The sequence below is a fragment of the Rhamphochromis longiceps genome, linkage group LG4, assembly GCF_057381845.1.
Source record: "Rhamphochromis longiceps isolate RC_006_pf linkage group LG4, R_longiceps_female_GT1.1, whole genome shotgun sequence".
NCBI lineage: Eukaryota > Metazoa > Chordata > Actinopteri > Cichliformes > Cichlidae > Rhamphochromis > Rhamphochromis longiceps.
The window spans coordinates 33,410,863-33,438,845 of NC_140560.1; the positions used below are offsets into that span (position 1 = coordinate 33,410,863).

At 40.6% G+C, this 27,983-nt stretch overlaps 1 protein-coding gene across 2 annotated transcripts; it reads left to right on the top strand.

The window, feature by feature from the left end:
• Positions 1-104: 104 nt before the first annotated feature.
• LOC146672132 (protein kinase C and casein kinase substrate in neurons protein 3) lies at positions 105-27,973 on the top strand. Of its 2 annotated transcripts, none has more exons than XM_085404635.1 (10): positions 105-342; positions 2,923-2,990; positions 17,618-17,774; positions 17,905-18,140; positions 20,193-20,348; positions 21,772-21,947; positions 22,687-22,807; positions 22,889-22,959; positions 23,057-23,136; positions 24,775-27,973. In XM_085404635.1, exons 2-10 carry the CDS (start codon positions 2,931-2,933, stop codon positions 24,882-24,884), a joined length of 1,167 nt encoding a protein of 388 aa, XP_085260761.1. In that variant the 5' UTR covers positions 105-342; positions 2,923-2,930; the 3' UTR covers positions 24,885-27,973. The 2 variants fall into 2 exon arrangements, with proteins under 2 accessions (XP_085260761.1, XP_085260762.1); XM_085404636.1 differs by lacking the exon at positions 105-342 and adding an exon at positions 505-791.
• The last annotated feature ends 10 nt before the right edge of the window (positions 27,974-27,983 follow it).

The following is a 27,983-nucleotide window of genomic DNA, read 5'->3' on the forward strand; positions in this document are numbered from 1 at the left end:
GCTTCCTGTAGCTGTTTTACTGAGAGAGGAGGAGAGAGAGAGTGAGAGACGTTGAGGGAGGGAGGCAAGAGGAGAAGGAGGAAGGGAGGGGGGAAAAAAGCCAACTCATCTGACACAAACAGTGGGCCAAAGAAAGGGGAAGAGCAGGAGCAACACTGTCCAACAGGGGTGGAAAAATCAAAGTTGGAGAGAGTGAGGAAGAGCATAAAGAAGACTAGACAGAGAGGGAAAGAGCCTGAGAGACTCCACACAGACTGGAGACGGGAAGAAAAAACTGTTTTAACTAGGCAAACAAAAGAAGAGAGCAGGGGGTGAATGAGAGAGGGGCCCCAGCGTTCAGAGGTAAGGAAACTATTAGCCTGCCATGGCTGAATGGATGCATTTCAGTGAGATCAGATGGAGTGACGGCGCTCCTATTTCTGCTCTGTGTTCAGTTGTTGCTATATATTTCCTCTATGCAATGCGTGTGTGTTGAGTTATGCATGACAGATGAAACGGGGACAGAGGGAGGAGTGAGTGTGTGTGCAAAAGTGCGTTCAGCATACAGATGTGAGAGAGTTTGGTTGGATCAAAGCTCCAGATGGACTTGAACGGGCTCTGGGTTCAGCTGGTTGGGTTTTCAAGTGAAGAAGTTGGAGTTTTAGATCCATGAAGTCTGAGTTAATGCAAGATACTGATAATCAACCGCGAACCTTTTAGAATCGGGGGGAGCTAATTTTATATCTGACATGCACATATATTATACAAAGTCTGGAGGATTCATGGTGGATATAGATTTGTGCTTGTAGGCGGTAAGTAGTAGTATATTTTTTGTGTGAAAAAGCAACCACGTGATGCATAGTTTGTGGCTTAGTCAGAAAGTAAGAAGTAATGGGGTATGCCTCACTAATACCACAGACGTCACAGTGAGCTAACTGGAAATGACACTAGGGATCACTTTATTTCATCTTTATATAAATATTTCTGGAGGTTTTTAAATCTTTAGGCCAGTCCCACATTTTTAGAGGATCTCAAAATCGATTTAAGGAGTTATGAAATCACTGTTGAAAGGCGTATGTCACTAACAAAACATTCCCAGTAGATACAGAGTTGCACGGCATACTTTTCTTTTCTTTTTTTTTTAAACACATAAACTGAAGCATAATGCTGATAAACCTGAGGAGAGACATACAAGTCAGTCACAGCTAACCCAGAATGGAGGTTAAAGATTTTACTTTCCTACCAGCTTATAAGGGATTTATACATAAATCTGCTATTACACAGACACAAGTAGTGTGGTTGCAACTCTAAAACGTAGTAAAAAGTATACCGTTTGTAGTAAACCGTGTAGTCACATTAATTAATATCATGACAGGAGCTACCCCACTCCCACATTTTATCTGGAAACTTGGTCATACAATGAGGAAAGCCAGAAAGCAAGAGGGAAAGGAAGTCAGGGTCAAACGGGTTAAAAGAGAGGGTATTCTTTATTTTCATGACCTCTTGCAGAGATCTGGGTTGCGTAATTTACAAGTCCTCAGTGGTGGTGATGAAGCAAACTGAGGCAGATTGAGGCCAGGAAGAGGCAGGACATTATTCTCTTAGCGGAGCATGTGATGCCCCGTGAACAGCAGGATGTTGAGGGAAGATCATTGAATCTAATTGTGAGCATAACGGAGCCATGAGGGGAGATGTCTGCAGGCAGGAAAAACAGGCCAGTCACGAAGGCTCTGTCAGGGTGGAGTTCAGCTTTTGGGTGCTTCGAGGATTTGAAGCAAAGCTGCTGTGTGCTTAAATATTTAACTGGAAAACTTTCTCTTTTTTTTGAGGTAGAACCACATGAACATAAAGTAACACTCAGCTAAGAGCATGATTACGTTCAAAGAAAGTGTGATGTTTATGGGTCAATATTAAATGAGCAAAGCGCGACTAGCATGGGAAGAAAATGAGTGTGTGATAGGATGTGCCGACCCTTAGCCCCTGTTTATTTTTGGATAGCTCATGTTTCAGAAGCTGGGAATGCTGGGAGAGGACAGTCCATGTCTGCTGGTGTTGTCAGAGCTTCTGCACTATCCCGGTCCTATTTAACGTGCACGTCAACTTCCAACGCTTAGATGGGCGTACAAAGCCTCCATATTTGATTCAGTCACTGTGTTACACCTGCTGTATAGTCTCACATGGGTCCTGACATGTGTTGAACTAGTTATTTATCTGAACAGATATGAAATGCCTTCATGTCATGGAGCCTAAAATAGCAGGAGAGAATTGATTTCCAACCCGGAGCACTTGTGCCAGTGGTGAATCATGTTGGTGCCAAGGGATTTATGGGAAGTGGTAATTTGATCAAATACATTATTATATAAAAGGGCTGATTTAATTTAGAGTTATCTCCACCCACTGAGCTATCACTAAGAGCACTGAAAAACACAACAAGGAGAAAGGGATAGCTAAATGCAGTAGACAGAGAAACAGTCCATCAAAAGTAACCAAGGAAATTGTTAAATAGATACATAAAAGTAAAAGATAAAGACTTGAAAACAGTGAATATGTAAAAATAACTACATTTAAAATAACAGAGTGGACTGGTAATTAGCTTAAATTAATATTTGCAGCTTAAATTTATAAAAGTAAAATCCCTGTTTTATCCAGTAGTTTATCGTGTAACCATTATAACAGTGGTGTTAGTGATGTCAGGTCTGTGGGGCATGTCTGATAAAACAAGAACTCAAGTATTAAATTTTATGAAGTATCTACATTTTGTACCTGAAAATAATTTTGGCTAAACGTGTCCCTTATTTCAAACATTTGTCCCAAATACTGAAGCTGCAACAATCTAAAGCCAATAAATGAAAGGTGATAATGGCAGCTACATAAAGATCACAGTGAAAGGCAGCATGATAGAAAATATAGTCCAAACTAATCAGATATTCTTTACTTTCTCAGAAAACAGGATGTCGACCTTGCCATCAGAAAACAGCCTTGAAGATGCCTACAATCGCAGCTTCTGGATGGTATGTGTACTCAGTGTGTGTGTGTGTGCGGGGCTCTGGCTTTGTGTGTTTACATGTTTATACCTTATGATGGGACAGGGAGATATACTACACAAGATAGCTCCCCCCCGTATCTCAAGTCTGAGCGAACATGCAGCCAAAACAGTCCAGAGTTTTGTCGTTCAGGCAACACAACTTTTTAAACAAGGCTGTGTTTTCATTTTTAAGTATGAATAGTTACTCTCCGAACCGCCTCGCAAGGATTTAACACAGCTCTCGCTGAAGGCTTTTGGCTCATTGACTTATTCTATGTGTTTGTCTGGACTGAGTCTGGGGACCAAATAAAAAATGTTTTTTTCCTATAAAAACTTAATGCTTTCACAGAAAGTTATTTTCTTTGTTTTTTTTGTGCTCTTTTTTTGCATGAGACTTAACAGAATAGTTTGATATATATACTTAATATCTTGCCACCAGCTAGCCTTAGAACTATGGGAGCCATTTCACTTCCTGTTGATCCCATTGTGGAACATAACTGGCCGAAATTCAGTCTCAGGAGCAGCAGTGACAGCCCGTATGTAGCAAATGAAAATACAGCTGAAATAATTCTATGCAGCTCCTTGTAGAGGAAAAAAAAAGAAACCTGAAATGCTTGCATTCTGCTAATACATCTTAATTTGTTTGTGAAGAATTTACATCAGGACCACAAAGATGAGACGAGCGTATCCTGGATTATCCTCCTTTCTAAAACAAAATGGATTTAATGTTTTATTCAGTACGGGCTGAAATCGCTGACTGAGCCCATAAACTTATCAGAAAAGTGTTTACAGAGATCAGCTCCGAGGACTGTCTTGCCATTGAATTATATGGGACACGAGGTCTTTCTGTAGCCACAGGTATCACCCCCTGGTGCACATGAAAAAAGAAATCAGGTTTACGCACTTTCAAGCTGGCTTCACTTTTCAGACCTTGAAGCTTTCTCCATTTTTTTTCTGTCTTTGGACGTGACACACTTTCTTAAGCACACATTTCCAAATGACAACTAAAACAGATGTTAGAAGTCAAGCCATAGCAGAAACTTCCACATGTATACACAAAGCAGCTGGCTGTGGTGATTGAAGGTGACTGCTATCAGGGGGTCTGCTGCTGCTTGATGAATAAATATAAATTGACGAGTGCTGTAAAGTATCTCATGGTGCCTCAGTGTTCCCAGTACTGACAGAAAGGCCTTACTTAGGGTTCTGGTTTGGCTGGTGCAGTTAAGCAGGTGTCTCTACCTTATGTCTGAAGTGCAGAAGCCTGAGTTTGAGTCCACTCTCTCTCCTCCTCTTTCCTTTCTACGCTTCCCTGCAAAACTGTCAAAATGAAATCTTAAGAAAGAAAGATATTAAGTTAAAAAATCATCTAAAAATGTAACTATATTTTCTGTTTCAAAACCTCCTCTCCAAAATGGGCTACACGTCCATCGGGATCCATTCAGTGCAAACTGTATCAAGAAGAAGTCTAAAAAGTTCTTGGTTATATTACATTGTTGCACTTATTCCACCAGCATCTCCAGATGTCGCTAATTAACATGTTTATTTAATCCATAAGAAAACAACAGTACGCTTAGGACACGCTGATATATTAATGATGGATGTGTCCCAGTCCCAGATCGTTTCTTTACCTGGTGCAGTGATAACGAGGCTGCAGGCTAAGTGCCGAGCTCATTTAACAGGCTGCAGCTTCACACTAAACAGAGACATCAGAGAGGTACAGAATAAAATCTGCAGCACAAAAGGAAAACAGGGATCAAGTTTAGACCTTCTGCTGCATTTTTATATACAATACAAAAGTGGCTTTTATTTCACAGCACCAACGTAGACAGAATGAGAAAAATAAACAGTCTGTAGAACAGACCTGTTTCCACAAACATAAAAGATAAATCCTAAGCATTATCTCTCTCACCGAAGCCTAAATGTACACACAGCATATCGGCCATATACCCATCTCTGTGAACTACCGTACACTCTGTTTACCAGTCATAGCCCAGTTTTGCCACCATATTTTAAGGCTGTAAACATTTCAGAGTGCCTGACTGTCTAATTTGAGTGTGCTGCCGCTTTAATATTGGCTTTGTCTGCTATTGGCCTCAATTGGCTGCCCCACTTTCATCTCTCCCCTCCTGTAATTTGGAAGCCTCCTGTTGTGCTGGATGTGTTTCCAGGCCAGTTCCCGTCTGTGTCATCCTGCCGCCGTGCTCAAAGGCTGCCTGCCTGTCATTATACTGCAAACTTCAGCATTTCGGTTTTGCATTGGCAAAGTCACCTCAACTTTATACATAGTGATAACAGTCTCTGGACCCAGTGCATGTCCCTTTTAAAACATTAATGCCACAGTTATATAAAGGGATTATATATGCTATTATATGCTTTGTTATATTAAATAAGGGCATTCTGTGACACCTGCATGTCTGCTACTAAAGTAAAAATGCGATTATCACATATTTCAAACACATTTTCAATTGTTTTCAAGTAGAAAACTAAAGATTTAAGAGTTTGATTTGTAACAGACTTTCTTTTCCTTTCTAGAACAAACATTTTTGACTCGCTTTCCCTGAATCTGTCATCTGCTCTTTGCTTGAGTTGCGGTAAAGTCACTTTGGAGTAGTCTGGAAATGTTTCTTTTATGCCATTTCATCTTTTATTAATAGTTTTACTGCCATTGCTTTCACTACCTTTTACTTATTATACATTTACTTTAAAACTTTATCACAGCTACGAAGCATCAGAGCAGCATCTACTGTGGTACTGCTACACTACTACCAGCTAATACTTTAACTTGACACACATATGCAGGTTGTGAAACATAAAATCTGGAACATGTCAATTTCATCATCCCATCCATTCATCTACATTTAACACTAATGCAGTTCTATAATGAAAACTCGCCAGGCTTTTAACAGTTTGAATGCGATCATTTATTTATATGAGAGGTAATTTTTTTTCAGCAGAAGTCTTTAGTCATTTCCTTCGATACCGCTTTTGTTGCTTGGACTGATTCTCTAGTAGCGGATTTGCATCTGCCTCGGTTATTGGCCAACTGGGTCTCTGCAGCGTTGCCGCTGGCCTCAAACTGGATTCCTCAGCTGTTTCTGCTTAATTCGCAGACGAGTGAGGAAAGTCAGTGCAAACCACAACAGAGGCAAAAAGAAAGGAAGGATAGAGGAGGAAGGAGGAGGGCGCTTGTGTGAAACACTCCTCGTGATTAAAGCATTTAAAACTACAGTGTTTCATTAAAGGCACACTGAGGGCTCTGATTGCTTTTTTTGAAGGGTGTTAATACAGACAATGAAAAACTTTTACATTCAGGGTCTTTGTCCTTCTACGTGCAGCACTCTTTAAAGCACTCTAAACTACACTTGAACAGAAACATTAAAATGCAGGATTAGTAAACAAATCATTTGCAATTAGAATGAAAAAGAGATATATGTATGATATATGAAAAATATGAGTTAAGAAAAATGTCACATTATAATAAAGATGCATCGGTTGATTGCTTTAGTTACCTGAAGCACAAAACTGCATATTTGTTTAATGTTTGCTGCTAGCACTACTTTTCACAAACAACAACTGACCTTTCTGTTGTCCCTGCATTTAATTAACTACTAATTAAGAGTCCCATTACAGACTTTGGACATTGCAAGAAAAGGCTGTTGTTGTAACTCTAGAGGCTTATCATCTTACACTGAATTTGCCAAAGAAAATAAGTAAAGAAGCGTATTCTGTGTTACAGTATCCAAAAGTATATGACGCACTGAAAGCACGCAGACAGTTTTACTATAGTCTCTTGGAGCTATCCAAGTAAGCCATGTCTGTGATCCAACACGTACAAAACCCGTAACCAGAGCCCCAATATTGAGGTTATTAGTTACATGTGTGTTTGACAGGTAAAACATTGGCTTTAGGGACGTCTTGTTCACTCATGTCTTTTTTTTTTTTGTGGTATTTACATCAACTATATTGCCTCAAGTAATTTAAAACAGCATGGCGAACAATCACACTGAAGCAGCTGTCTAAATGTGTCAGTGACAACCAGATAGAGTCTGACAGAAAGTGAAAAAGAGAGTAGGAGTCAGTGCTGAGAAGGAGCTGATGACAGCTGCCAGGAAAATTGCAGAGATTTCCAAATTCCACATCCACAAACAACACACTTGCTTCAGAGATGTTATTACATTTAGGGCCCTGCCTCTGCTGCTCTCTTGTCCTCACTCTGTCTGGCTTTTTATGGACGGGCTTCGACCGCGCCTCACACTGTGGCCGGCATTTGTGCTACCAGCGGAAACTCAGTGCCAGTGAAGTGTCACTCGTGGCACGTGGGAGGATTAGCCTTACATTGCTGCTGCAGCGTCACAGCTATGGAAGGACTATGATGGAAGGGTAGCATTTCTACCTTAATATTTTTGTCTTTTGTACTACAAAACAAAGGAATACTAAACATTCAAGAAATCACGCTTATGTGGACTTTCAGTTTCATAGGGGATGCTTTCACTTACTGAATCCAACATTTTGATTTCATGCATTAAACAGCAGCAAGAGTCTCATGTAGCAGTCATCATCTGGTCAGACAGTTTTCCATACATTAATTGTGAAAAGTAAAATAAAATTCAGTTTTCTTTTCATGTTGGTATTTTATTAAGAAGCATGTGGAAATAATTATTTTAGCTGTTTAGCTCAATTCACTCTTATCCTTGGTAGCACCCTCTGCTGTACCCCAGATTTAACTGCAGCCAACGTCTGCACAACACGATTAACAGGAAGATGGTAATGGGTGTATTTCATTTAGCTGTGGTACTGTTGTGCCCTTAAACAGGGGAAATAGTGAGGAGAGGTGAAAGAACGGCACAGACACGCAGCTCTCACTCTCACTCGTCTGTATTGAGTTTCAGAAGCAATACAACCAAAACAATATTCTTATGGATGCACTCAGTCTCAGGACAACTGTATCCAAACTAAGTCACTATTGTTCGCTGCATTAGCTGATGAGAATACTTTAGATAACATGAACTGTAGCATTAGACAAAAACATCTTTTTAACTCGCACATGTTAGCTGACACAGTCACTAACTTTTCACAGCAATGAAATAATACTTTAAGTACTGCATGTCTTTCAGTAGTTAACTTATACAGATCGTAACAGAAAAATCTTCACACAATATGGCGGAGTAATAGCGAAAACTAGCATACGCAGCAACAGAGATTAACTGGAACTTCTCAGCAAAATAGTCTGCAATTCACATCTTCCGCTACAATGAACAATGATAACAATGTAATAATCAACAGTAACACACATTTATACAGATTTGTGCATGACAGTTACCTTAAACAGGGGAAATAGTGAGGAGAGGTGAAAGAACGGCACAGACACGCAGCTCTCACTCTCACTCGTCTGTATTGAGTGAAGGAGGAAGCGCGCGAACCCACCTACTGGAGCCCTGAGGCATTAACAATGGATCGACGCACAATCAACCCAGGCAAAACTTTCACTGCTTATCTCCCTCTATATTCCCACTGCATATTCTATTCGAAAACAGTCAAAGCAACAAATAAAACATTAATAAGGGCATCACATGAAATATAAGGAACAGAGATGTACAACTTCAAAACTAATCAAATTTATGATCCACCACATACTCCCCCTCAGAATAGATGTTGTCCTCAACATCCAAATGTTTAACATTTAGCACAAACGTGGAGTTATGAACATTAATATCACCAAAACCACATACAATAAACCATTGCATACTATAACTGTTTCTTGTACCTTATATGTACTCTACAAAAATAGTTTCACAAGCTGGAACTCTTTTCATACATTCTTTAGTGTGGGTTATTACCCAAAGTCTTTCAGTGTTCTCATACAGTCTGTATGAATTACAGTGTCCATGCAGTTACATTAACACAGTCTGCTGCTGGCTTGAGAACAAAGTCATTTTAGTGCAGCTTGTCAAAGCAGTCACTCTCTCCTTTGACAAATGTCCATGAGAGTGATACAAGTGGCCGTAGCCATGTGGTGTGCTTTGGATGTGTCTGTTAAGCTGCAAGCACAATATGAATCAGTTCAATGTCCAAAAGTCACTTTGAATATGAATTCTGTGTTAAACAGTCCATTTCCTTGTGGTTGGTGTGGAGTGTAAGTACATTGTCTCTGTTCAGTAATGTGTTTCGTGTGTGATCACAATGTTTCTTTTCACTCAAGTCCATACAGTTATCAGTGGCAGTATGCCTGAACAGTCCGTGGAACCATGAAGTGTGTATGATGTGATGGTGTTCTCAGGTTATAACAAGCTGGTGAACCAAGCCGATCATATGTGAAGATCTTTGGTGGCTTGCGCTCTCTACTCGGTCGCTGATGCTCTTGCTCACAGGTCCTGCTGTGTTTGTCTGGAACAGGTGCAGGAACAGGTTCCTCCACTGATGGTTCCTCGACATAATTTTCCTCTTGGTCGGGTAGTTGTTCACATTGGTTCAGTACTTCATGTTCATTCTCTGGCTCAGATGACATGTTTTCCACTGTTTGAAGGTGTTTGGCTGGTTCATCAGTGCTCATAGGATTCAGTGTCGGAGGGTAAAGTGGCTCAAATGGCTGCTGAGATGACACTGGATAGTACTCATCATCGTCATCCTCTTCCTCAGCTTGTTCCACTTCCTCACTTGTCTCCACGGCTCTTTTTCTTGTTCGTGGTCGCACTTCAGTTTCAACAGGCAGATAGTCACATGGCAGAAGAAGATTGCGATGCAATATCCTTGATCTCCCTTTTGCTTTCTCAGGTCTGAGTTCATAAACTGGGATATCTCTGCTGACCTGACGAACGACTGTGTGAACCACATCCTCCCAGTGGTTCCTCAGCTTGCCTGGACCTCCTCGAGGTGTCATGTTCCTTATTAAAACACGATCACCTGGCTGTAATACTGAGCTCTTCACCTTGCTGTCATAATGTCTTTTACTTCTTACAGCTGCTTTATGAGCATTTTCTCTCGTGATCTCATATGCTTCTTCCATGCCTTGTTTCCATTTTACCATGTAGTCATGATGATTGCCATCTCCTTGTTCTGAGGTCAAGCTGAACAGCATGTCGATTGGCAATCGTGGGGAGCGTCCATATAACAAGTAAAAAGGGGAAAATCCAGTTACCTCGCTGCGGGTACAATTATAGGCATAAATCAGTTTGTTAAGAGAGTCCTTCCAGTTAGTTTTCTGACTCTCTGAGAGTGTTTTCAGCATCTGGAGTAGTGTCCTATTAAACCGCTCCACTTGTCCATTCCCTTGGGGATGGCAGGGAGTAGTCCTGGACCCAGCAACTCCACAGTAGTTTTTTAGTTGTGCAAACAGATGATTTTCAAATTCAGCACCTTGATCATGATGTATTCGTGCTGGAAAGCCAAATCTTAAAGCATAGTCATTAAAGATTTTGTCTGCAGCCGTTTTACCTGATTTGGAAGTTGTGGCATACGCTTGGGCGAAGCATGTGAAATGGTCAATGACTACAAGGATGTATTCATAACCCCCTTTGCACTTGTCAAGGTGCAGGAAATCAATTGAGACAAGTTCAAATGGGTGAATAGTGACAATATTAGTCAGTGGTGCTCTGCTCTCATGACACGGCTTCTTCTGTTTTATGCAAACACACCTTCTGGTCACATAATCCTCTACTTCCCGTTGCATATAGGGCCATCCAATTTGTCCCACTCCCTCAGGAGACATATGACCTGTGGGCTGAGTTTTCTTAGTTCTGAACGTGATGGTTTTTCCTGTGTTAGTTTACACTGAGTTACAGGTCCAATAGTCGGATCACTTCTCTGGTCCTGTTTGATCTGGCCTTTTGTCAGTGGAATGATGGAAACATCTGTGGCCATGGCTGAACACCTGACTGAGACACCCATGGACCATGACACATTGGAGTCATCCTGCCTTTCCACTGCCTGTGTGGTTGCTCCAATTACATCGTATGCCATTTCCTCTGTGCATTCATTCATAAACGTTTCCATGTCTACCGGCATCCTGGAGAGGCTGTCTGCATCCACATTTTCTTTACCAGGGCGATATTTAATTGTGAAGTGAAAATCTGCCAGTTCTGCTACCCATCGACACCCTGTTGCATTCAGTTTGGCAGTGGACAGTACATAGGTAAGTGGATTATTGTCGGTGTACACGGTGAAGAATGGTGCATAATATAGGTAATCACGGAATTTTTCTGTGATAGCCCACTTGAGAGCAAGAAACTCTAACTTGCCTGAATGCAGATGGTAATTCTTCTCAGCTGCAGTTAAAGTGCGGGAACCATAAGCAATCACACGAAGCTTTCCATTCTGCTTTTGGTACAACACGGCACCTAATCCCTGGTTTGACGCATCAGTGTGAAGGGTGAATGGCTGTGAAAATTCTGGAAAGCCTAGAACAGGGGGCTGAGTTAGACAGTCTATCAGCTGCTCTAGTGCTAACTGGTGCATGTCGGTCCACTCAATAGGTGTACTCGAAGGGACACTACACCTGTTTCGCTTTGTTTGCCACTTTAATCTTGTGTTTCGCTGGGTTTCAGCATCTGCAGGTCCCTTGAGCAAGTCATACAGAGGATTTGCAATTCTGGCAAAATCCTTGATGTATTGTCTGTAATAACTTAGTAGGCCCAACATTGCTCTTAGTTCACCAACAGTACCTGGCTGTTTGTTTTTCAAAGCTGTTACAGCAGCAGTGTCTGCGGAGTCTATCCTGCTTCCCTCTGCTGACACAATCCTGCCAAGGTACCTCACTTCTGTCCTAAACAGGTCACACTTCCTTGGTTTGAGTTTGATTCCGTACTCCCTGAGTCGGCGCAGCACTTTCCTGACATCCTCAACATGATCCTCAAACGTTCTGCTAAAGACAAGGACATCATCGAGGTAAGGCACACATATTTCATCCCTTAACCCTTCTAAGCACTCCTCCATGCAGCGTTGAAATGCTGCCGGAGCATTCATCAGTCCAAATGGGATTCTGACCCACTCATACAGGCCCCAGGGGGTCACAAAAGCTGTTAGGTGTTTACTGTCTTTGCCCATGAACCCCTGGTGGTATGCTTTACCCTGGTCCAGTAGAGAAAAGAGAGTGTTGCCACCTAAGTTGTCCATGATGTCTTGTACTCTGGGAATGGGGTGGCGGTCTGGGTGAGTCTTCCTATTCAGCTCTCGGTAGTCAATACACAAGCGCAATGTACCGTCTTTTTTTCTCACACAGACTACTGGAGAGGAGTAAGATGAGTTTGATTTTTCCACCCACCCCTGAGCTATTAGGTCCTGTAGGTAGTTTTTCATTTCCTGATACAAGGGTTTTGGTACAGAGAGATAAGTCCGTGTGACTGGCTCATTATCTTTCAACGAAATGTTCATTTGCAAGTTTTCAACACAGCCTATGTCATCATCAGATTTAGAGAATGACTCTGACTCTTCTCTTAACATCTGACTAACAGCTTGTCTCTGGTGGTCATTCAGGTGAGTCAAGTCAACAGGTGGGTCCCATTGTTCACTTTTAGGTGTGTTCTCACCTGAGCTCTTAGCCTGGATGGGACGGACTGATGCAGTAGGGAGGCAGTCAGTTTTGAATACATTAGTAGGATATATTGATGCAACAGACTGCACAGTTCCAATAACAGTCCTACTTGGCAGTGTGATGTCATGGCTGGTGGGATTTTGTACACTAATGACAATTTTTGGTGTCATACCAGTCTTTACTAAAACAAGGGTATCACAGAACTCGAGTCCTTCAGGCCACTGTGGGTTCTCATGAGGCTCGAAGATCAGGGTTCTATCTTCTTTGAAAGGCGGGGCTTGCACACGACACTCTATTTGGACGGAACTCTGTTTAGGCACTTCAACTCTCTCATTTGTTGTTCTTACACTGTGCTCACATGGCTGTCCCACTGTCACTGCATTAACAAAAGCTCTTGCCCTACTCTTTCTGAGGTGAGGAAAAGCTACTTTTACTGTTTTCATGAGTTTCTCTTTATTCTTAGTGTTTGTCTTATCCTGTACTCTGTTTGCAACTAGGTGTGAAATCACATTGAAGCCAATTATGGGGCATGACTGTTGGTTGCCTTTTAACACTAACACAGGTATTAGCAGATCTTTATCATTAGCAGCAAGTCTGAAGCTTACCTCGAGCCAACCAATATATGGTATTTCCGTCCCATTGGCTGCTTCAAGTTGCAGTGGTTCAAGTGGGTCTACTAGTTCTGCTATATCTCTTAGTTGGACATCAGGCAAATGGGTCTGTTTCCAGGCCGCATCTACAGCACAAATTTGTGAACCTGTGTCCCAAAGTGCCTGGATTCTTTGGTTGTGCAGAAAGCACTGAATGAGACATTTCTCTCCTACAAGCTCTTTTACAGTAGGCATCTTCACTGGATTACTTCTTTTCCTACACTTTGGTTTGCAACTTGACTGTGTTTCCTGTTTCTTAATAGATGAACATGTATGTGGCTTACAGTACCTTCTGTGCACAGACCAGTGTGTCTCTTGACAGTCTTTTGAGCAGTACAATGTTATTTTACAAACAGAACAACATTTTAACTTCATACTCTCTTCCTTTCCCTCACAGTTAGCACAATATTGGGACTTTTCAATGCTGTCGGTTGCCCCATGTCCCGTGGGAGCAACCTCCCTTAGTTTAAAGGGCTCCCTTTATCTGATTTTGTCAGTCTAGGTGCTTTACAACCTGCACGTAAATGCTCACTACTCCCACACCTAAAACAATGCTGGCAATATGCCTCACCTGCCTGCACACATGCAAAACATCTGGGACGGTGACTTGGTGAGGGATAATATCGCTGTGGTGCGAATCTTTGTTGAAACTGTGCTGTCCCATACACATGCCCAGGTCCATGTGCTGGGTGGTGTTCCTGTGCTGCTGCAGGAGGGTGCTGGTGGTAAAATGGCATGCAGTTTTGTTCAGCCTTAATGGGGAAAGGCTGCTGAGGTGCTGGGGTTGTCTTTTGAATGGTTTCTCTGATTTGGGAAACTTCAGCCCTCAAGTCTTTCAGCAGCACCATGTCAGCACGCATTTCCTTTATTTCTGTTAGAAGATCAGGGGGTGGAGGGGCTGGTTTCTCTTGAGCTGTGCTTCTCTTTCCCACTGGGGAATCATTAGACTGGACAGTATTTACAGCTGTTACTCGTGATGGAGCGGCATGTTTCTTTTTGTCCTGTCTTTCCTTTTCATTTGCGACTGCAATATTTACCTTCTCGAGCAACAACTCGTCTGAAGTATTTGTTTGCAGGAGGTAAGGTTGCAGGTCACTTTTAATATTGTCATTCTGAAGACCAGTCAGGACAGTATGCATAAAAAGGCTCTGGACTAGTGCTGGATCATACTTTAGACTGGACTCAACTTCCTGAGAAGCAAACAGGATTTTCTGTCTCAAGTCCATTGTCCTGATCAAGAAATTTTGGGGTGTCTCTTTACTACTCTGAACCTCAGAGGTAAGTTGTTTGTATAACTCTGTGGCACCTTTCTCCTGGTAATGAGACCTGAGGATTCTCCTAAGAGCAGGTAATGTGAGGTTTTCTTTTCCTTCAAGATAACTCCTTAGCTGCAAGCCTGGTGTGATAGCACGAATTACAGCATCAGTGATTTCTGATTCTGGGTAGCCTCTATTAAGCCCGCTTTCAATTTGTCTGGCCAGACTGGAGAATGTCAGCCTGTCTTTTTGCCCCGGCTCTCCTATTTGGCCTGATATCTTAAAATCTTTGCGCCACATGGAACTGTTTGGTGCTGTTGGAACAATGTTTCTCACTGGGGTGCGAGGACTTAAGGCAGGATTCATGCTATTCCTCATCAAGTCATGCATTTCACCCTCTTTTTGTTGTAAGAGCAGTCTTAATGTCTCTAACTCCTCCTGGCTACTTTCCTGGTCCTGAACAGCTGGATCCACTGTTTCATTCACACCTTGTTTTTTATCTATTTGTATGTCACTTATAATGTCCTGGACATTAAGAAGTTCTGACATACCTTCATCCTCTCGGGTAGCCAGCTCGGTGCGTTCAAGGTGCTTAACTAAATGCCAGACTAGCTGACTGCGCGTTCTATTAATCACAAACTCTTTTCCTGGTCCTGAGATTTGAAGTACATCACATAATTTAGTCAGCTGCTCTAAAGTCAGTTGATACAGTGTTCCTTTAATCTCCAGCTGAAGCTTTTCTAATTCAGACTCCATGTTGTCAGAGGAGTTAGCACAAGCAGTCAGTTGAGAAATGATCAGACTTAGTTGGCTTTTACTGCCCCCTAGTGGCCACTTTTTCACTTCAGGATACAGATACCAACGTAGGTCTAGCGATGTCTCTGCTGCTTTACTATGCTCCTCTCTGATACCTGGGTCGTCTGGGGGGGATGATCAACGAGAGGATTTCTCTTACAGGTCAGGGATGGTCCTCGAATCAATCATCCCAGCGGTGCCTCCAAATGTTGTGCCCTTAAACAGGGGAAATAGTGAGGAGAGGTGAAAGAACGGCACAGACACGCAGCTCTCACTCTCACTCGTCTGTATTGAGTTTCAGAAGCAATACAACCAAAACAATATTCTTATGGATGCACTCAGTCTCAGGACAACTGTATCCAAACTAAGTCACTATTGTTCGCTGCATTAGCTGATGAGAATACTTTAGATAACATGAACTGTAGCATTAGACAAAAACATCTTTTTAACTCGCACATGTTAGCTGACACAGTCACTAACTTTTCACAGCAATGAAATAATACTTTAAGTACTGCATGTCTTTCAGTAGTTAACTTATACAGATCGTAACAGAAAAATCTTCACACAATATGGCGGAGTAATAGCGAAAACTAGCATACGCAGCAACAGAGATTAACTGGAACTTTTCAGCAAAATAGTCTGCAATTCACATCTTCCGCTACAATGAACAATGATAACAATGTAATAATCAACAGTAACATACATTTATACAGATTTGTGCATGACAGTTACCTTAAACAGGGGAAATAGTGAGGAGAGGTGAAAGAACGGCACAGACACGCAGCTCTCACTCTCACTCGTCTGTATTGAGTGAAGGAGGAAGCGCGCGAACCCACCTACTGGAGCCCTGAGGCATTAACAATGGATCGACGCACAATCAACCCAGGCAAAACTTTCACTGCTTATCTCCCTCTATATTCCCACTGCATATTCTATTCGAAAACAGTCAAAGCAACAAATAAAACATTAATAAGGGCATCACATGAAATATAAGGAACAGAGATGTACAACTTCAAAACTAATCAAATTTATGATCCACCACAGTACTGTGCATTATTCAGTGGAACTTAGTAAGACGTCATTATGACAATGATTTAGAGGATCATTTAGAGAAACACACACAAGTAAATGAAATCAATACTATATATATTTACTATACATATGTAGAGTGAATGTGTGCAGCTGGAGTCTGCTTAGCATTGCAGAAAGCTGAAGCAACTGACAGCAAACCTCCAGAAAGTTACAGTTTCTGGCTAACAAATATTCTGGCACAAAACCATTAAAACAAATCATTGTTTTAAACACAAAATGTAATTAGTGAGCTTTTGATGAGCTTTAGATGTGTTGGAGGCTTTGTTTAAAGCCATGCTTTAAACAAAGCCAAGCTTTGTTTGCAGTTCCTGAGAGCAGTCATATATTAAGGGAACAGTTAAGAGAGGGCTCAATCTTCTCACCTCTCTCTCAATGAGCTTCCACAGTATTGCAATCAAATCTCATTTTGAGTATAGATTATTAGTTGTTGCCAGGAAAATTGCTTCTGATATGTTAGTAGTGTGCAGTAAGGTTTGAACATGCAGGATCCACGGCTCCATTCAAGGGTTTGAGGGTTTAAACTGTACTAAATGTAGTTAAACAGTTACCCTTAAAATATGTGGCAAATTTATTTACAATTTAGACAAAGATTTGAATTCCCTTTTCTTGAGGACAAAATGACTTGCTGTTCAAACCTTCTGTTTACGAGGGGCAGCCAATCAGAAGACGGCTAGGTTAAAGGAAAGGGGGTGGACACAAGATTAACTGAGGGTCTGCACCAAGATCCATCATAGGTTAAATAAGGATTATTTTAAACTGTGACACATACTAAGCTACTCTAGTAGAGCCCGAGATTAAAAACATGGCGCTGGAAATGACCATAATAGGTCTGCTTTGAGTAATCTAAACAACAAAACTGAGTTACTATAAAAAACGAAGCTTCAGGCAGCGAATATTTGCCCTAATATTTCTACTTATAATATTAGTCTATTTTTAATATGTTACTAGTATTACAAATTAGAAGCAGTAGTAGTAACAAGCAACAGTAGCAGTGTGCTTGTAATACCAGTTGGAGTAATCTTTTTGTTTGTGTTATTCAGTTTTGGGTCTCCATATTTCCAAGAATACACCGAACAAATGTACCGTTTTGGATTCTCTGGCACTGAAATAATAAAACTAAAGAAAAGAAACTGAATCACTGAACACTGGAACATTTTTTGTTAACTTCTAACTTTTTAAAGCCAAAAAATTAAAAGACTTAGAGTTTAAAGCATCAAATCAATTTAACCTTCCATCCACTTCATGTGTTTATGATGTGGAAAGCAAATCTTCCTCTCTCTTTGTGTCCTGGCAGCCTGGGAACTATCAGCGCACTGCGAAGCGAACAGAAGATGCTTTCCAGGCCTGTAATGACATAGTGGCATGTTTCCAAGAGAGAGCGCGCGTGGAGAGGCAGTACGCCCAGCAGCTCAGTGAATGGAGCAACAAGTGGAAGCCGGTGGTGGACTCTAGTAAGATCAGTAACCGCAACACATAATGAACGCGGAAATGATCTTATTTCTAAATCATGTCCCAATTATTACTGAAATACAACAGTAATTTTAATGGTGTGTCATCTTCTTCTCCTCCTCCCTCCCTCAGGTCCTCTATATGGCTCTCTTATGAAGGCTTGGCAGTGTTTTCTGTCCTCCGCCGACAGGCTTGCCGCCCTACACGCCACCATCTGTCGCTCCCTGGTGTCGGAGGATGGGGACCGGGTCAGGACCTGGCAGAAGGACACCTTCCACAAGAAGTTATTTGGGGGTTTCAAGGAGTCCCACGACATTGAGACGGGGTTTGCACGTGCTCAGAAGCCGTGGGCCAAACGACTTAAAAAGGTCAGATTTTTTTTCCAGATTTGTTTATGGTAGTTACACATCGTCATATTAATTAAAAGCTTTTGTCTGATCTCAGTCACTGAGCTGTGTACAAAGATATAAAATGCCACGTTAAAGTTAGTTTAGTATGTTGTGAAGCAATAAATTACATACTGAGGCAGCCACTAAAGTACAGTTTGTCTTGGTGCTTGTGGCAGCTGTTATTTGTCACACTGCTTTGATTGGGATAATCTTTGAACAATATGTTCTTATTTTTCTTTTTTCTGCACACATGCTTTTTGCCTCTTTGAGCACTTTGTTTTAGAAGCAGTTTCAAAACGTACAGTATTATTTTACATTTAATTAAGCTCTTCCCAAATTCAGTCTTAAAAAATAAAGAATTTGTTTTTACTGATATGTAAATTAACAATAAACTTGCAGCCTGGAGGCTTTTGAAGACCGCTACCATCTTACTCACTCACTCACATTTTTACTTAATCAACATTTTGACCATTTGGCTGTAGCTCAGGTGGCAGAGCCGATCAGCCACTAACCAGAAGGTCGGTGGTTCGATCGTAGGCTGCTCCTTGTCTGCATGCCAAATATCCTTGGGCAAGATACTAACCCCACGTTGCTCTCCGAAGCATCCATCGGAGTGCGAATGTGTATGAATGTTACTTAGAAAGCATCTAGAAAAATGTGCTGGTGTGAATGGGTGAATGCACAAGTTGTGTGAAGCGCTTTGAGTGCTCAGAAGAGTAGAAAAGCGCTATATAAGAACCAGTTCATTTACCATTTTGAAATTATTTCTCATTTAATGAAATCTTTAATGAAATAAGCTTCACCGATGCAATATTTTCCTTCCTGATTTTGAGAGATAAAAGTGGAGTGTAGTTCTCGCGCTCCAGCAGCAATACACCTGTTCCTAAAGAAAAACGTAGCTAATATTTTTTTTTCAATTTAATTTAGTTTTTCTAGTGGTTAAAACCCCAAAGTGATCAGAGAGGTTGAAGTCATGTGTTTTTGTTTTAGATTTCTAAAGATTTAGCAACCACATTAGCTTCATTTATCAGACCTGAGAGGCTACGCACATGTTTTATTAGCAGTGTAACTGTTGATAATATATAAAATGAGGATGTAGCCATCTTGAGATTACACATTGGTTTTGAACTCTGCATTTTGAAGCCATAATGTCAGCTGCCATGTTGTTGTTGCACTTTATATGAGTAAAAGGATGCTAAGTAATCAGTGAATGCTAGCATGTTTGGTTCGCAAGTTGCATTCATAAACTGATAAACTACCCAGGTGCAACACACACTAGTTGAACATTTTAACATGGAAGTCTGTGGAGATTCACTCACTCTCGTGAAGCCAGCCTCAAGTGGTCACCAGAGGAACTACAGTTTTTGCTACTTCCTGCTTAACTTCATTTTGCTTAGCTTCTCTGGAGGTTTACTCTGGAGTCTAACTTAGTGCTAGTGGAGTCCATGTAAAGTCTCTGTAACCACTAGAGGGCATCAATACATCTTTTATATACAGTCCATGGCTTCACAGCTCCACTCCAGACAGCTCTGGTCATCATGACATTTTAATGTTCGCTTCTGGGAGCCTTTTCTCTGTGACATTCCCAAGCCTTATTTTGTGCCAGTGCCAGAAACCCAGTTCTCAAGAGTGTTTGTGTTCTGATGCAATGAGCCACTTGAATCTGTACCTTACAGTGAAATGAGAGCAGCAAGGGACATGCATCAAAAATATAATTTTGCCTCAAAAGACGAGCCCTTAGGGGATCAATTTTTCATATATACTAGAAGTGACTGTGGCATCGCAGATGGTTTCTCATTAAGTAAATGGCCTCAATTCAAATACTATATTTAGAAAACAGGAAGCTAATGCACTGCTATTTCAAAATGAATTTATTCAGTAATGTGCTTTTCAGAGTCAGGTGCATCTTAGCTTAAGTGCCTCTGAAGTGCCTGTAAGTGAATTGGTGTTAGTGTAATCGGTGTATTTCTATCCCTATCTATTGTGCATTGACTCCATATAGTCAGTCTGTGCTTTGGTTTGCATCCACAGCTGGATAAAGCAAGAAGAGCATACCATAAAGTGAGCCGTAAAGAGCAGGTAGCCAGAGAGCGAGAGGCACACGCTCAGGGAAACCCGGACGTCTCCATAGACAAACAGAAGAAGATCCAGGAGGAGAGAGAAGTGGCTCAACAGGAGGCCGAGAAGGTGCACACCACATGTCACTGCTTTCTTATTTTTTTCCTTATTTTTTTAATTTTGTTTTCTTGAACTTTCTGTAAGTTTTGTCTTACGTGCACTGTGGAGTTTCTGGCCACGGAGCATTAAAAAAAAATACTATTGCATAATTATTAATTAATTAAAACAGGTGAAGCATGAATGATGAGTTAAGGAATCTCACTTTGGAACATGAGTAGATCCGTACCTTACCACTGATGCTCGGTGGAAGGGTGCCTGTTACAATCCTGGTTTACCAGGAGAAAGGGGAGTGACATTAATAAACCACAGGGAAAAGGTTTAGTGACTGTTAAGTAGGTTATTGTGTTCCTTTATGGTTTTAAACTAATAAATCAGAGGGCATGTGGATGCAACTCCACATGCTAAGTATGTAATATCTGTATTCTAGTTATCAAAAGCAAAGAAATTAATTACACGTCTTACTAGCCTGTCCAAAGCAAACGTTAGAGAGAAAAGAAAGACCCTTATTACTAGTATCTCTAATAAAAGGAATCTAACTGTGTGGTGAACAATAAGTAGAAGTACTGTTACCTTTCCTAATTTACAAATCCCCCAAGTGGAGAGCAAAACAAGCAGGTTGATGAATCAGAACCTAGCAGGCGTAAACCCTTCACTATAAATTACGTGACCAAAGTACAAGTGACCATTCCAAACATGGAAAAGACTGCTCCCTGGCCTGACAGCCCCTTTTAAAGCAGCTGCAATAATTAGCCCCGCTGCGGTTGGAGTACGGCGCCAGATGAATCAAAGTGGCAGCAGGTAAAACACAGAAGGAGCAAACAATTGAGGAAGGCAGGATGACGGACAGGTGCCAGCACCAATCAGCAGCATAGTTAGTCTCCAGAGTAGCGCAGAAAACAGTCAAATTATACAAACGGGACAGAGTGGAGCGACCAAGGAGTGCAAGAGTGCTGGAAATGTTTCGTGTGGTTTAAATCAGTCATCTTCATATCCTCTCACAAGTTTATGACGTGGTTTCTGCTGTTGTACTGTAATAATGTCTACTTCACAGGAAACCTGTGATGTCAGCACTGGGGTGAAGCGTTATATCAAGTTAAAATTCATTACCAGTTGTGACTGCATAGTCTATGGGAGGTTAAATGTTGCAATTTTTTGCTTTGTTAATATTTTTATATCAGTTAATCACCTGACTGAACCTGGTGAAATCATTTTGAAATGGTTTTGTTTATCTTGGCGAGCTAGCTTCAGTTTATCAAAGTTTTTTCTTAGAAGACTGTTGTTGAAGTTCTTTGTTTCGCATGTTTTTAGTGGGATGAAATGTTTTGTGTAAGACATTCGACACACATTTAATACAATTTTTGTTTTGCTTTTTTGACAGTTAGATTTCCACTGCTCAAGTTTTATTTGCCAATTTGGTTTGAAATACTTTCAGGTCCGTGCCCGCTACGAGAAGGTCCTGGAGGAGGTGAACAACTATGCTCCTCGCTACATGGAGGAGATGGAGTCCGTCTTTGACCAATCACAGGAGGAGGAGCGCAAGAGGATTGTATTTCTCAAACAGGCTTTCCTCTCCATCCACAAACACCTGGACATTACCAACAATGAGAGGTGAAGCACGGTGCTTTGTACGTGTGCGGTGTTGAGAAAAGGTGCTGCTGCCGCTGCTGATTAGAGGATTGATGTATTTGATTAAACAAGTAGCACAGATTCGTCTTATGTGTGAACCCTGCAGCTTGTGTCGGGCTGTCTTTAGAGTTAAGTATGTTGAAATCAATAATTTGACTTAATTTACCTCTAATTAAAAGCTATACCACTACATATTAGCACATCACCGACTCTCTTCTACTCTGATAAAGGAAATACTGGATACGATGGCAACTTAATTACTTTATAAAAATGAGCCAAAGCCACAGGGAGAGGAGAGAAATTATATACACTATTAATCTGCTTAATTTGGGGGGAACACTTAACTTAAAGTGTCCCGGATTGCAGTGTAAGTGAATTAAGTATGTTTTTAATTATATAATCATCAGTATCCAGAGTACACATAAAATTTGTAACATATATTCCAGATCATTGGGTTTCTTATAGCATGGTGTTTATTAAGTACTATGAGACATACTATACCTAAAGGACACAGGGTATTTCCAGCAGTGTGAACCTCTCTGAAGCTAAATGTGAGAAAAGAGCTGTGGAAAATATCCAAAATTCACACGAGACAGCACGACTGTTTTTGATAAGTAGGACTATTAGAGGAGAGATGATCTCTTCCAGCAAAATTTTAGGAACGGATCAGCATAGATTAAAATCAAATTTGAGATTTTTGTGTTTATCTCTCGGCATTTAGTGTGCGGGCCGTGTACAATGAGCTCCACAACACACTGATGGCCATCGATGAGCAAGAGGACCTTCGTTGGTGGAAAAACACCCACGGCCCGGGCATGCCAACTGACTGGCCTCACTTCCAGGTATTTCCCTTTATTTTCCAGCATTTTAAGTTTAACTCTGTGCACTTTATTTTAGTTACTTATATTCCAATGTTTTTTCAGGAATGGACACCTGAAAAGAAAAGCAAAAAAGGGAAAAAAGAAGTGGAAAAATCAGGAACAATAGAGAAGAGGTGAGGATATTATTCCGAACGGGAACTGTTAATGTTGTCTAGCTTTTTTTGAAGCAATCAAAGATTAATCTCTTTCTTCTCTTTTTTCCACTGACAGCGTGATGATCGGGGGAGTGAAAGTAAGAGCTCTGTATGATTACGTCGGCCAGGAGACAGATGAGCTGTCCTTTAAAGCAGGTAAACACTGCAAGATGAATGACGTCACTGTGAACTCAGCCGCGTCTCTGTATATTCATATTTTGAAGCCTCAGCTTTGGCTTTAAGGCTGCAGTCATGTTTTTGGAGCCAGAATGTGGACCATATTTGGAGGAGAGGGCGCAGGGCTCACATAAATACTTTCCTGCCTAGTGTATGGGCTCAGTCACACATTCTGGCTCACACTGAATACAAAATTAAGTCCATACCATATTTCAAAGTGGAGGATTAGCTGTCGTATGAAACCGCACACTCATTGGCTCGCAAACTTTCAATTCCAATGGGGTAGCCAGTCAGAACTGACCCTCTGTTAGGTTTTTGCATCCTATATGGTCAACAGCAGAAAAGCTTTTCTCAGTGACCTGAAGCTGTCATTCAAAGAGGCCACATTGCTACATTAATGTCGAGTCAAGCCATTTATTTGTACTGTACATCAAAAAAAAAAACCGGTAACAATCCAAGTATACAAAAGTATATGAAATATACAGAGACCAGCAGTGCCGACGTATTTTGGTCTCAATGTTTTAAGTTGATTTTAAGTTTTTAGATTCTTTTTCTCACAGTTTTTGATTATTGTTGGGTTCCTGTTTCACATCTTTATTATCCTAGTATAGTGCGCCTTATTTGGTTCCTGTTTCTAGTTCACGATCATTCTGGTAATGAGTTTCAGCATTGTTTTGTTTCATGTCTTGGTTGCTATTCGTTGCAGTTATACTTCGCAGTTCCTTCCTCTATCTCATCTTTCTGTTAGTGTCTGCACCACATTTTTCAGGTCTGGTCTGATTTTAGTGTGTCTTTTGGTTGTTTTCTTTTTATATGTTGAAGGCTGTGTTCCTTTCATGCCTTGCATTATTTTTCCTTTTTCCTTTAGTGATTCTTTTCATCTGTGTCTCAATCCCAAGGGTCTTCCTCTTTTTTTTTTTTTTGTTACTCTTTAAGTTTTCCCAGATTATTTGATAGCTTTTGTACATTTTGATTAGTTGCCCTTATTTACCCATCTTGCCTTCTCTGAACTTTAGTATATCAGCTTGAAAATAAAGCTAGAAACATATTTATGTATCGATCGCAACTTTATCGGTGAATCTTTGGGTATTAGCTTTTGAAGGCTGCCTCAAGTGGCCGTTAGAGAAACTGCACTTTGGTGCCTTACTTGCTGAAAGCAGCTTTATTTCAAATGTACTACGACTATTATTACATGAAATTACTAAGCAGAATGGTTTGAATCATTGATTTTACAGTTAAATAAAATATATGTTTAAACTGTTATAGGCTCTTTTTTATGGTTGCTGGCCTGACAAAACAAATAAGGGTTATAAGGCTTCGCTCACCCCAACTGTTTGCAGAAGACGGCCGCCCCTCCCTGAGCCTGGTTCTGCCAGAGGTTTCTTCCTGTTAAAAAAGGAGTTTTTCCTTCCCACTGTCGCCAAAGTGCTCATATGGGGTCATATGATTTTTGGGTTTTTCCTCTGTATGTGTTATTGTAGGGTCTACCTTACAATATAAAGCACCTTGAGGTGACTGTTATATATAAATAATATTGAATTGAATTGATGTTTAAAAAAATGTTGCAATAGTTTTAAAAAACAAATACAGAAATTAATTTTCTCTTCCTCCCTCCAGGTGAAGAGTTTCTAAAGATCGAGGATGAGGATGACCAAGGATGGTGTCGAGGGAAGAAGGATGATGGGTGGGAGGGGCTTTACCCAGCCAACTACGTGGAGGTGGTGTAGTTACCTGAATGTGAAAGATCTTTGTTATATCAAATACCACATGACAGCCTGAGTAAATATATAAACATCTAAAAAACACAAAATCAGTGCTGTAAAAGTCCACATAAAGTAGCTGTTAGCCAAAGAAGCGTGTCAGCACAAGACGATGGAGATTTTGACATACAGAGATTTTTAAAAGTGCCCAGGTTTGTAATCTCTTGAAGGACTTTTGATATATGTTTTAATATACACACTATGCATAGACCACTTGTATTGAAGCCATATAAATAAACAATGCTTTAATGTAAAGAAAGAAATAACATGCTGGAGTATAACGGTACAGTTATTTGGTGCTGGAGTCAGTGGTGTAGCCAGAACATTTTAAAGGGGTGGCCAAGCTAAGACCATTACATCCATCGTCACATGGATTTTTATTTTTCCTGCATGGAAAATCACTGCAGGTCAGAGAATGTATGAGTATGTTTGTACATAGCCCTTTAATAGGTGTCATTATTGGTTATGTGGGGTGGCCACAGGGCTAGTCTACAGCAGCCATCTCCTGCCACCCCTTGGCTTATCCCTTGAATAAAATGTGTGTGGGACTGCTATTTTCTTTAAGCTGTTTTTAAGCCTCGTGCAATTAAAATGCTCACAAAGCCTCACAATATATGAAGAAAGCGTTGCTAAAACTGTGATTATAATTATTCCGAAGCAGCCGTACAGTTGGAGTCAGCCTAATAGATGCAGAAAGCCATGTCGACTGTATTTCTCTTCTGTTTTTGTGGTTTAAAGGAACAGAAAGTCATTAGGAATCCTGTATAACCCTCAGTTAGCCAACAGTGAAGCTGTTTTACCCACACCAGCATCCACTCACACCCCACAAAGTCCAATGCTGTCTTAGTTCATACCGAGTTGACTTAAATCAGCTTTCATCACTATTTTCCTATTAAGAATTTATTGCTTGACTATTTGTATGCGAAAGAGATTGAACCCAGTGGCAAACCCAGAAGAGAATCCAGAGAATATTCAAGCAACTCTTAATATTTCACCTCGCTGGTTTTACTCTTTCGGGCTCACAGCTTTACAGTTTTGGTTCACTCTTACTCAAGCTGAGAAAATGCTCTTAAAATCCACTCAATGTGACCTTAGCAGCACCAGCTACAGCAGACAAACAGACACACCAAATATTTCCAACAAGGCTAAAAACACAACTAAATGTTTTTATATTGCTTCAAATGTGTTTATCAATTTGCAGCTGTTCATCATTTTGAAATTCTTATTGCTTGTCCTTTTCTGCCCAGCCTCTGCATCAGTGAGGGAAATGCTTGCAGTCAGGGTTGCCATATACTCTTTGTGAAGGCAACACGATCACTACTAGTTTGTTTCCACTGACCCCAATCAGTCAGTCCAAGTTTAACACCCTGCGCTGGAATGACACTGCAGTTTAAGAAACAGTTTATGGTGTAATATTTCTTCACCAGTATTGTACCTGCTAAACTGAACCAGTAACTGTTAGAGGTCTGTTAACACGTATTACATTAAAAACAAGCAGGTATATTAAACTGCAGGTTATTATAAAACACACTTATTTTTCACGCCTTGTTACAAAATATGATGAAGGCTGAAAAACAGATTTAATAACACGCTGACATAAACAACAAAACTTCCTAGCTGGGCCTTGTTAGCATACATTGCATTCTATTTTTACACACTCCCTAAATTTTGTATTCCTACGCTTTGTTATTCATTATCACTCACACAGCATATAAACAGGACAGCTTTACAGTCATTAGAAGCCATATTTTGGGATAGTGGGTCAGCCAGTGGCTTGTGGGCTTTCACAAAAGACATTGTGCAAGGCTGGGCCCGAGCTATTTTAGCAACTAAAATGTCTGAGTGGGGTTATTTAATACCCCGTTATGTTTATTCAGGACTACTTCATTTCTATTTGTGTTTGTTATACCTGCTTATTCCTCTACTTGTGATAGATTTTCCAGTGTTAACACGAGCTGTTTTCATTGTCACTTTGGGCATTAAGTATCTGCAAAGAACATCGCAATGTAGATTTAAACAAAAACCTGCAATGGATTGGAATGGAAATCATGGATTGCAGGGATCATACATATGACTTCACACAACTATCAGTTACCTCTTGCACATCAATGTGCCACCTCATGTAAAACACCATAAGACTGTGGGAGAGGTTCAGTTCAGCTTTATCATATATCGCCAAATCACAACAAATTCCCCTTTTTATTTTGTAAGATAAAGACCCGACTATGGTACAGAGGTGAAAGTTCATTATAGGAAACATTTTAGCAGATAAATATACACAACTTCAAACAGATACAAATGTAAAGATCTGTAGAGCAATTGAGAGAACAGAAAACTGCCCAACTAGCTATGTGATCCAACCTGCATACAAGAAGTAAATCTGTTTCCAAGAAAGCCTTTTTTCACCTCACCTGCCTGCTGCTGGCTGCCTGCCTCATTTTTAAGTTCAAATTTGTTCAACTCTGCAGCACAAGTAATCGAAAATATTAGGTTTAGATGTGAAAGCGCCTTTGCACTGAACCTCGGAGTCCCCTCCTGGTTAGAAGGCCTTTCAAAGTTTAGCAACTCTATCACGAAAATCATAAATGAGGTGCATGAAGATCAAAGAGGAAAAGTGCTTAAAGATGAAGTCCATTCATAATTTAAAAATTTTGATGTTGCACCTTTAGTTAAAGGTGCAACATCCAGGTGAGCCCTATTATCTGTCATTATGGTTCACAATGATCTTTGCTATGGGACTAAAGTCATTAAAGCATCGAGTTGCTTTTAGAAAAGGAGAAAATGTCATGGGGAATAGTAATATTTCTTAGCATGTCACACTGTTCCTTCTGGGTAACTCCTGGGGAACAGTTAGTCTTTCTGTCTGTCTGTAATATCTAATCTTCTGTTATTAGATTGTAACTATCACAGAGAGCATCTTTACCAAAGTGAGGAACGTGCTGGGTTTGCCTATTATAGTATCTCTATATGTGCTGTTGCTGTGTGTCATTCTTTGTCATGTAAATGTATGACCTTTCAAATCCCCTGTCTTTTTAAAATAAAAACCGAACCTGTTACACAAACAAA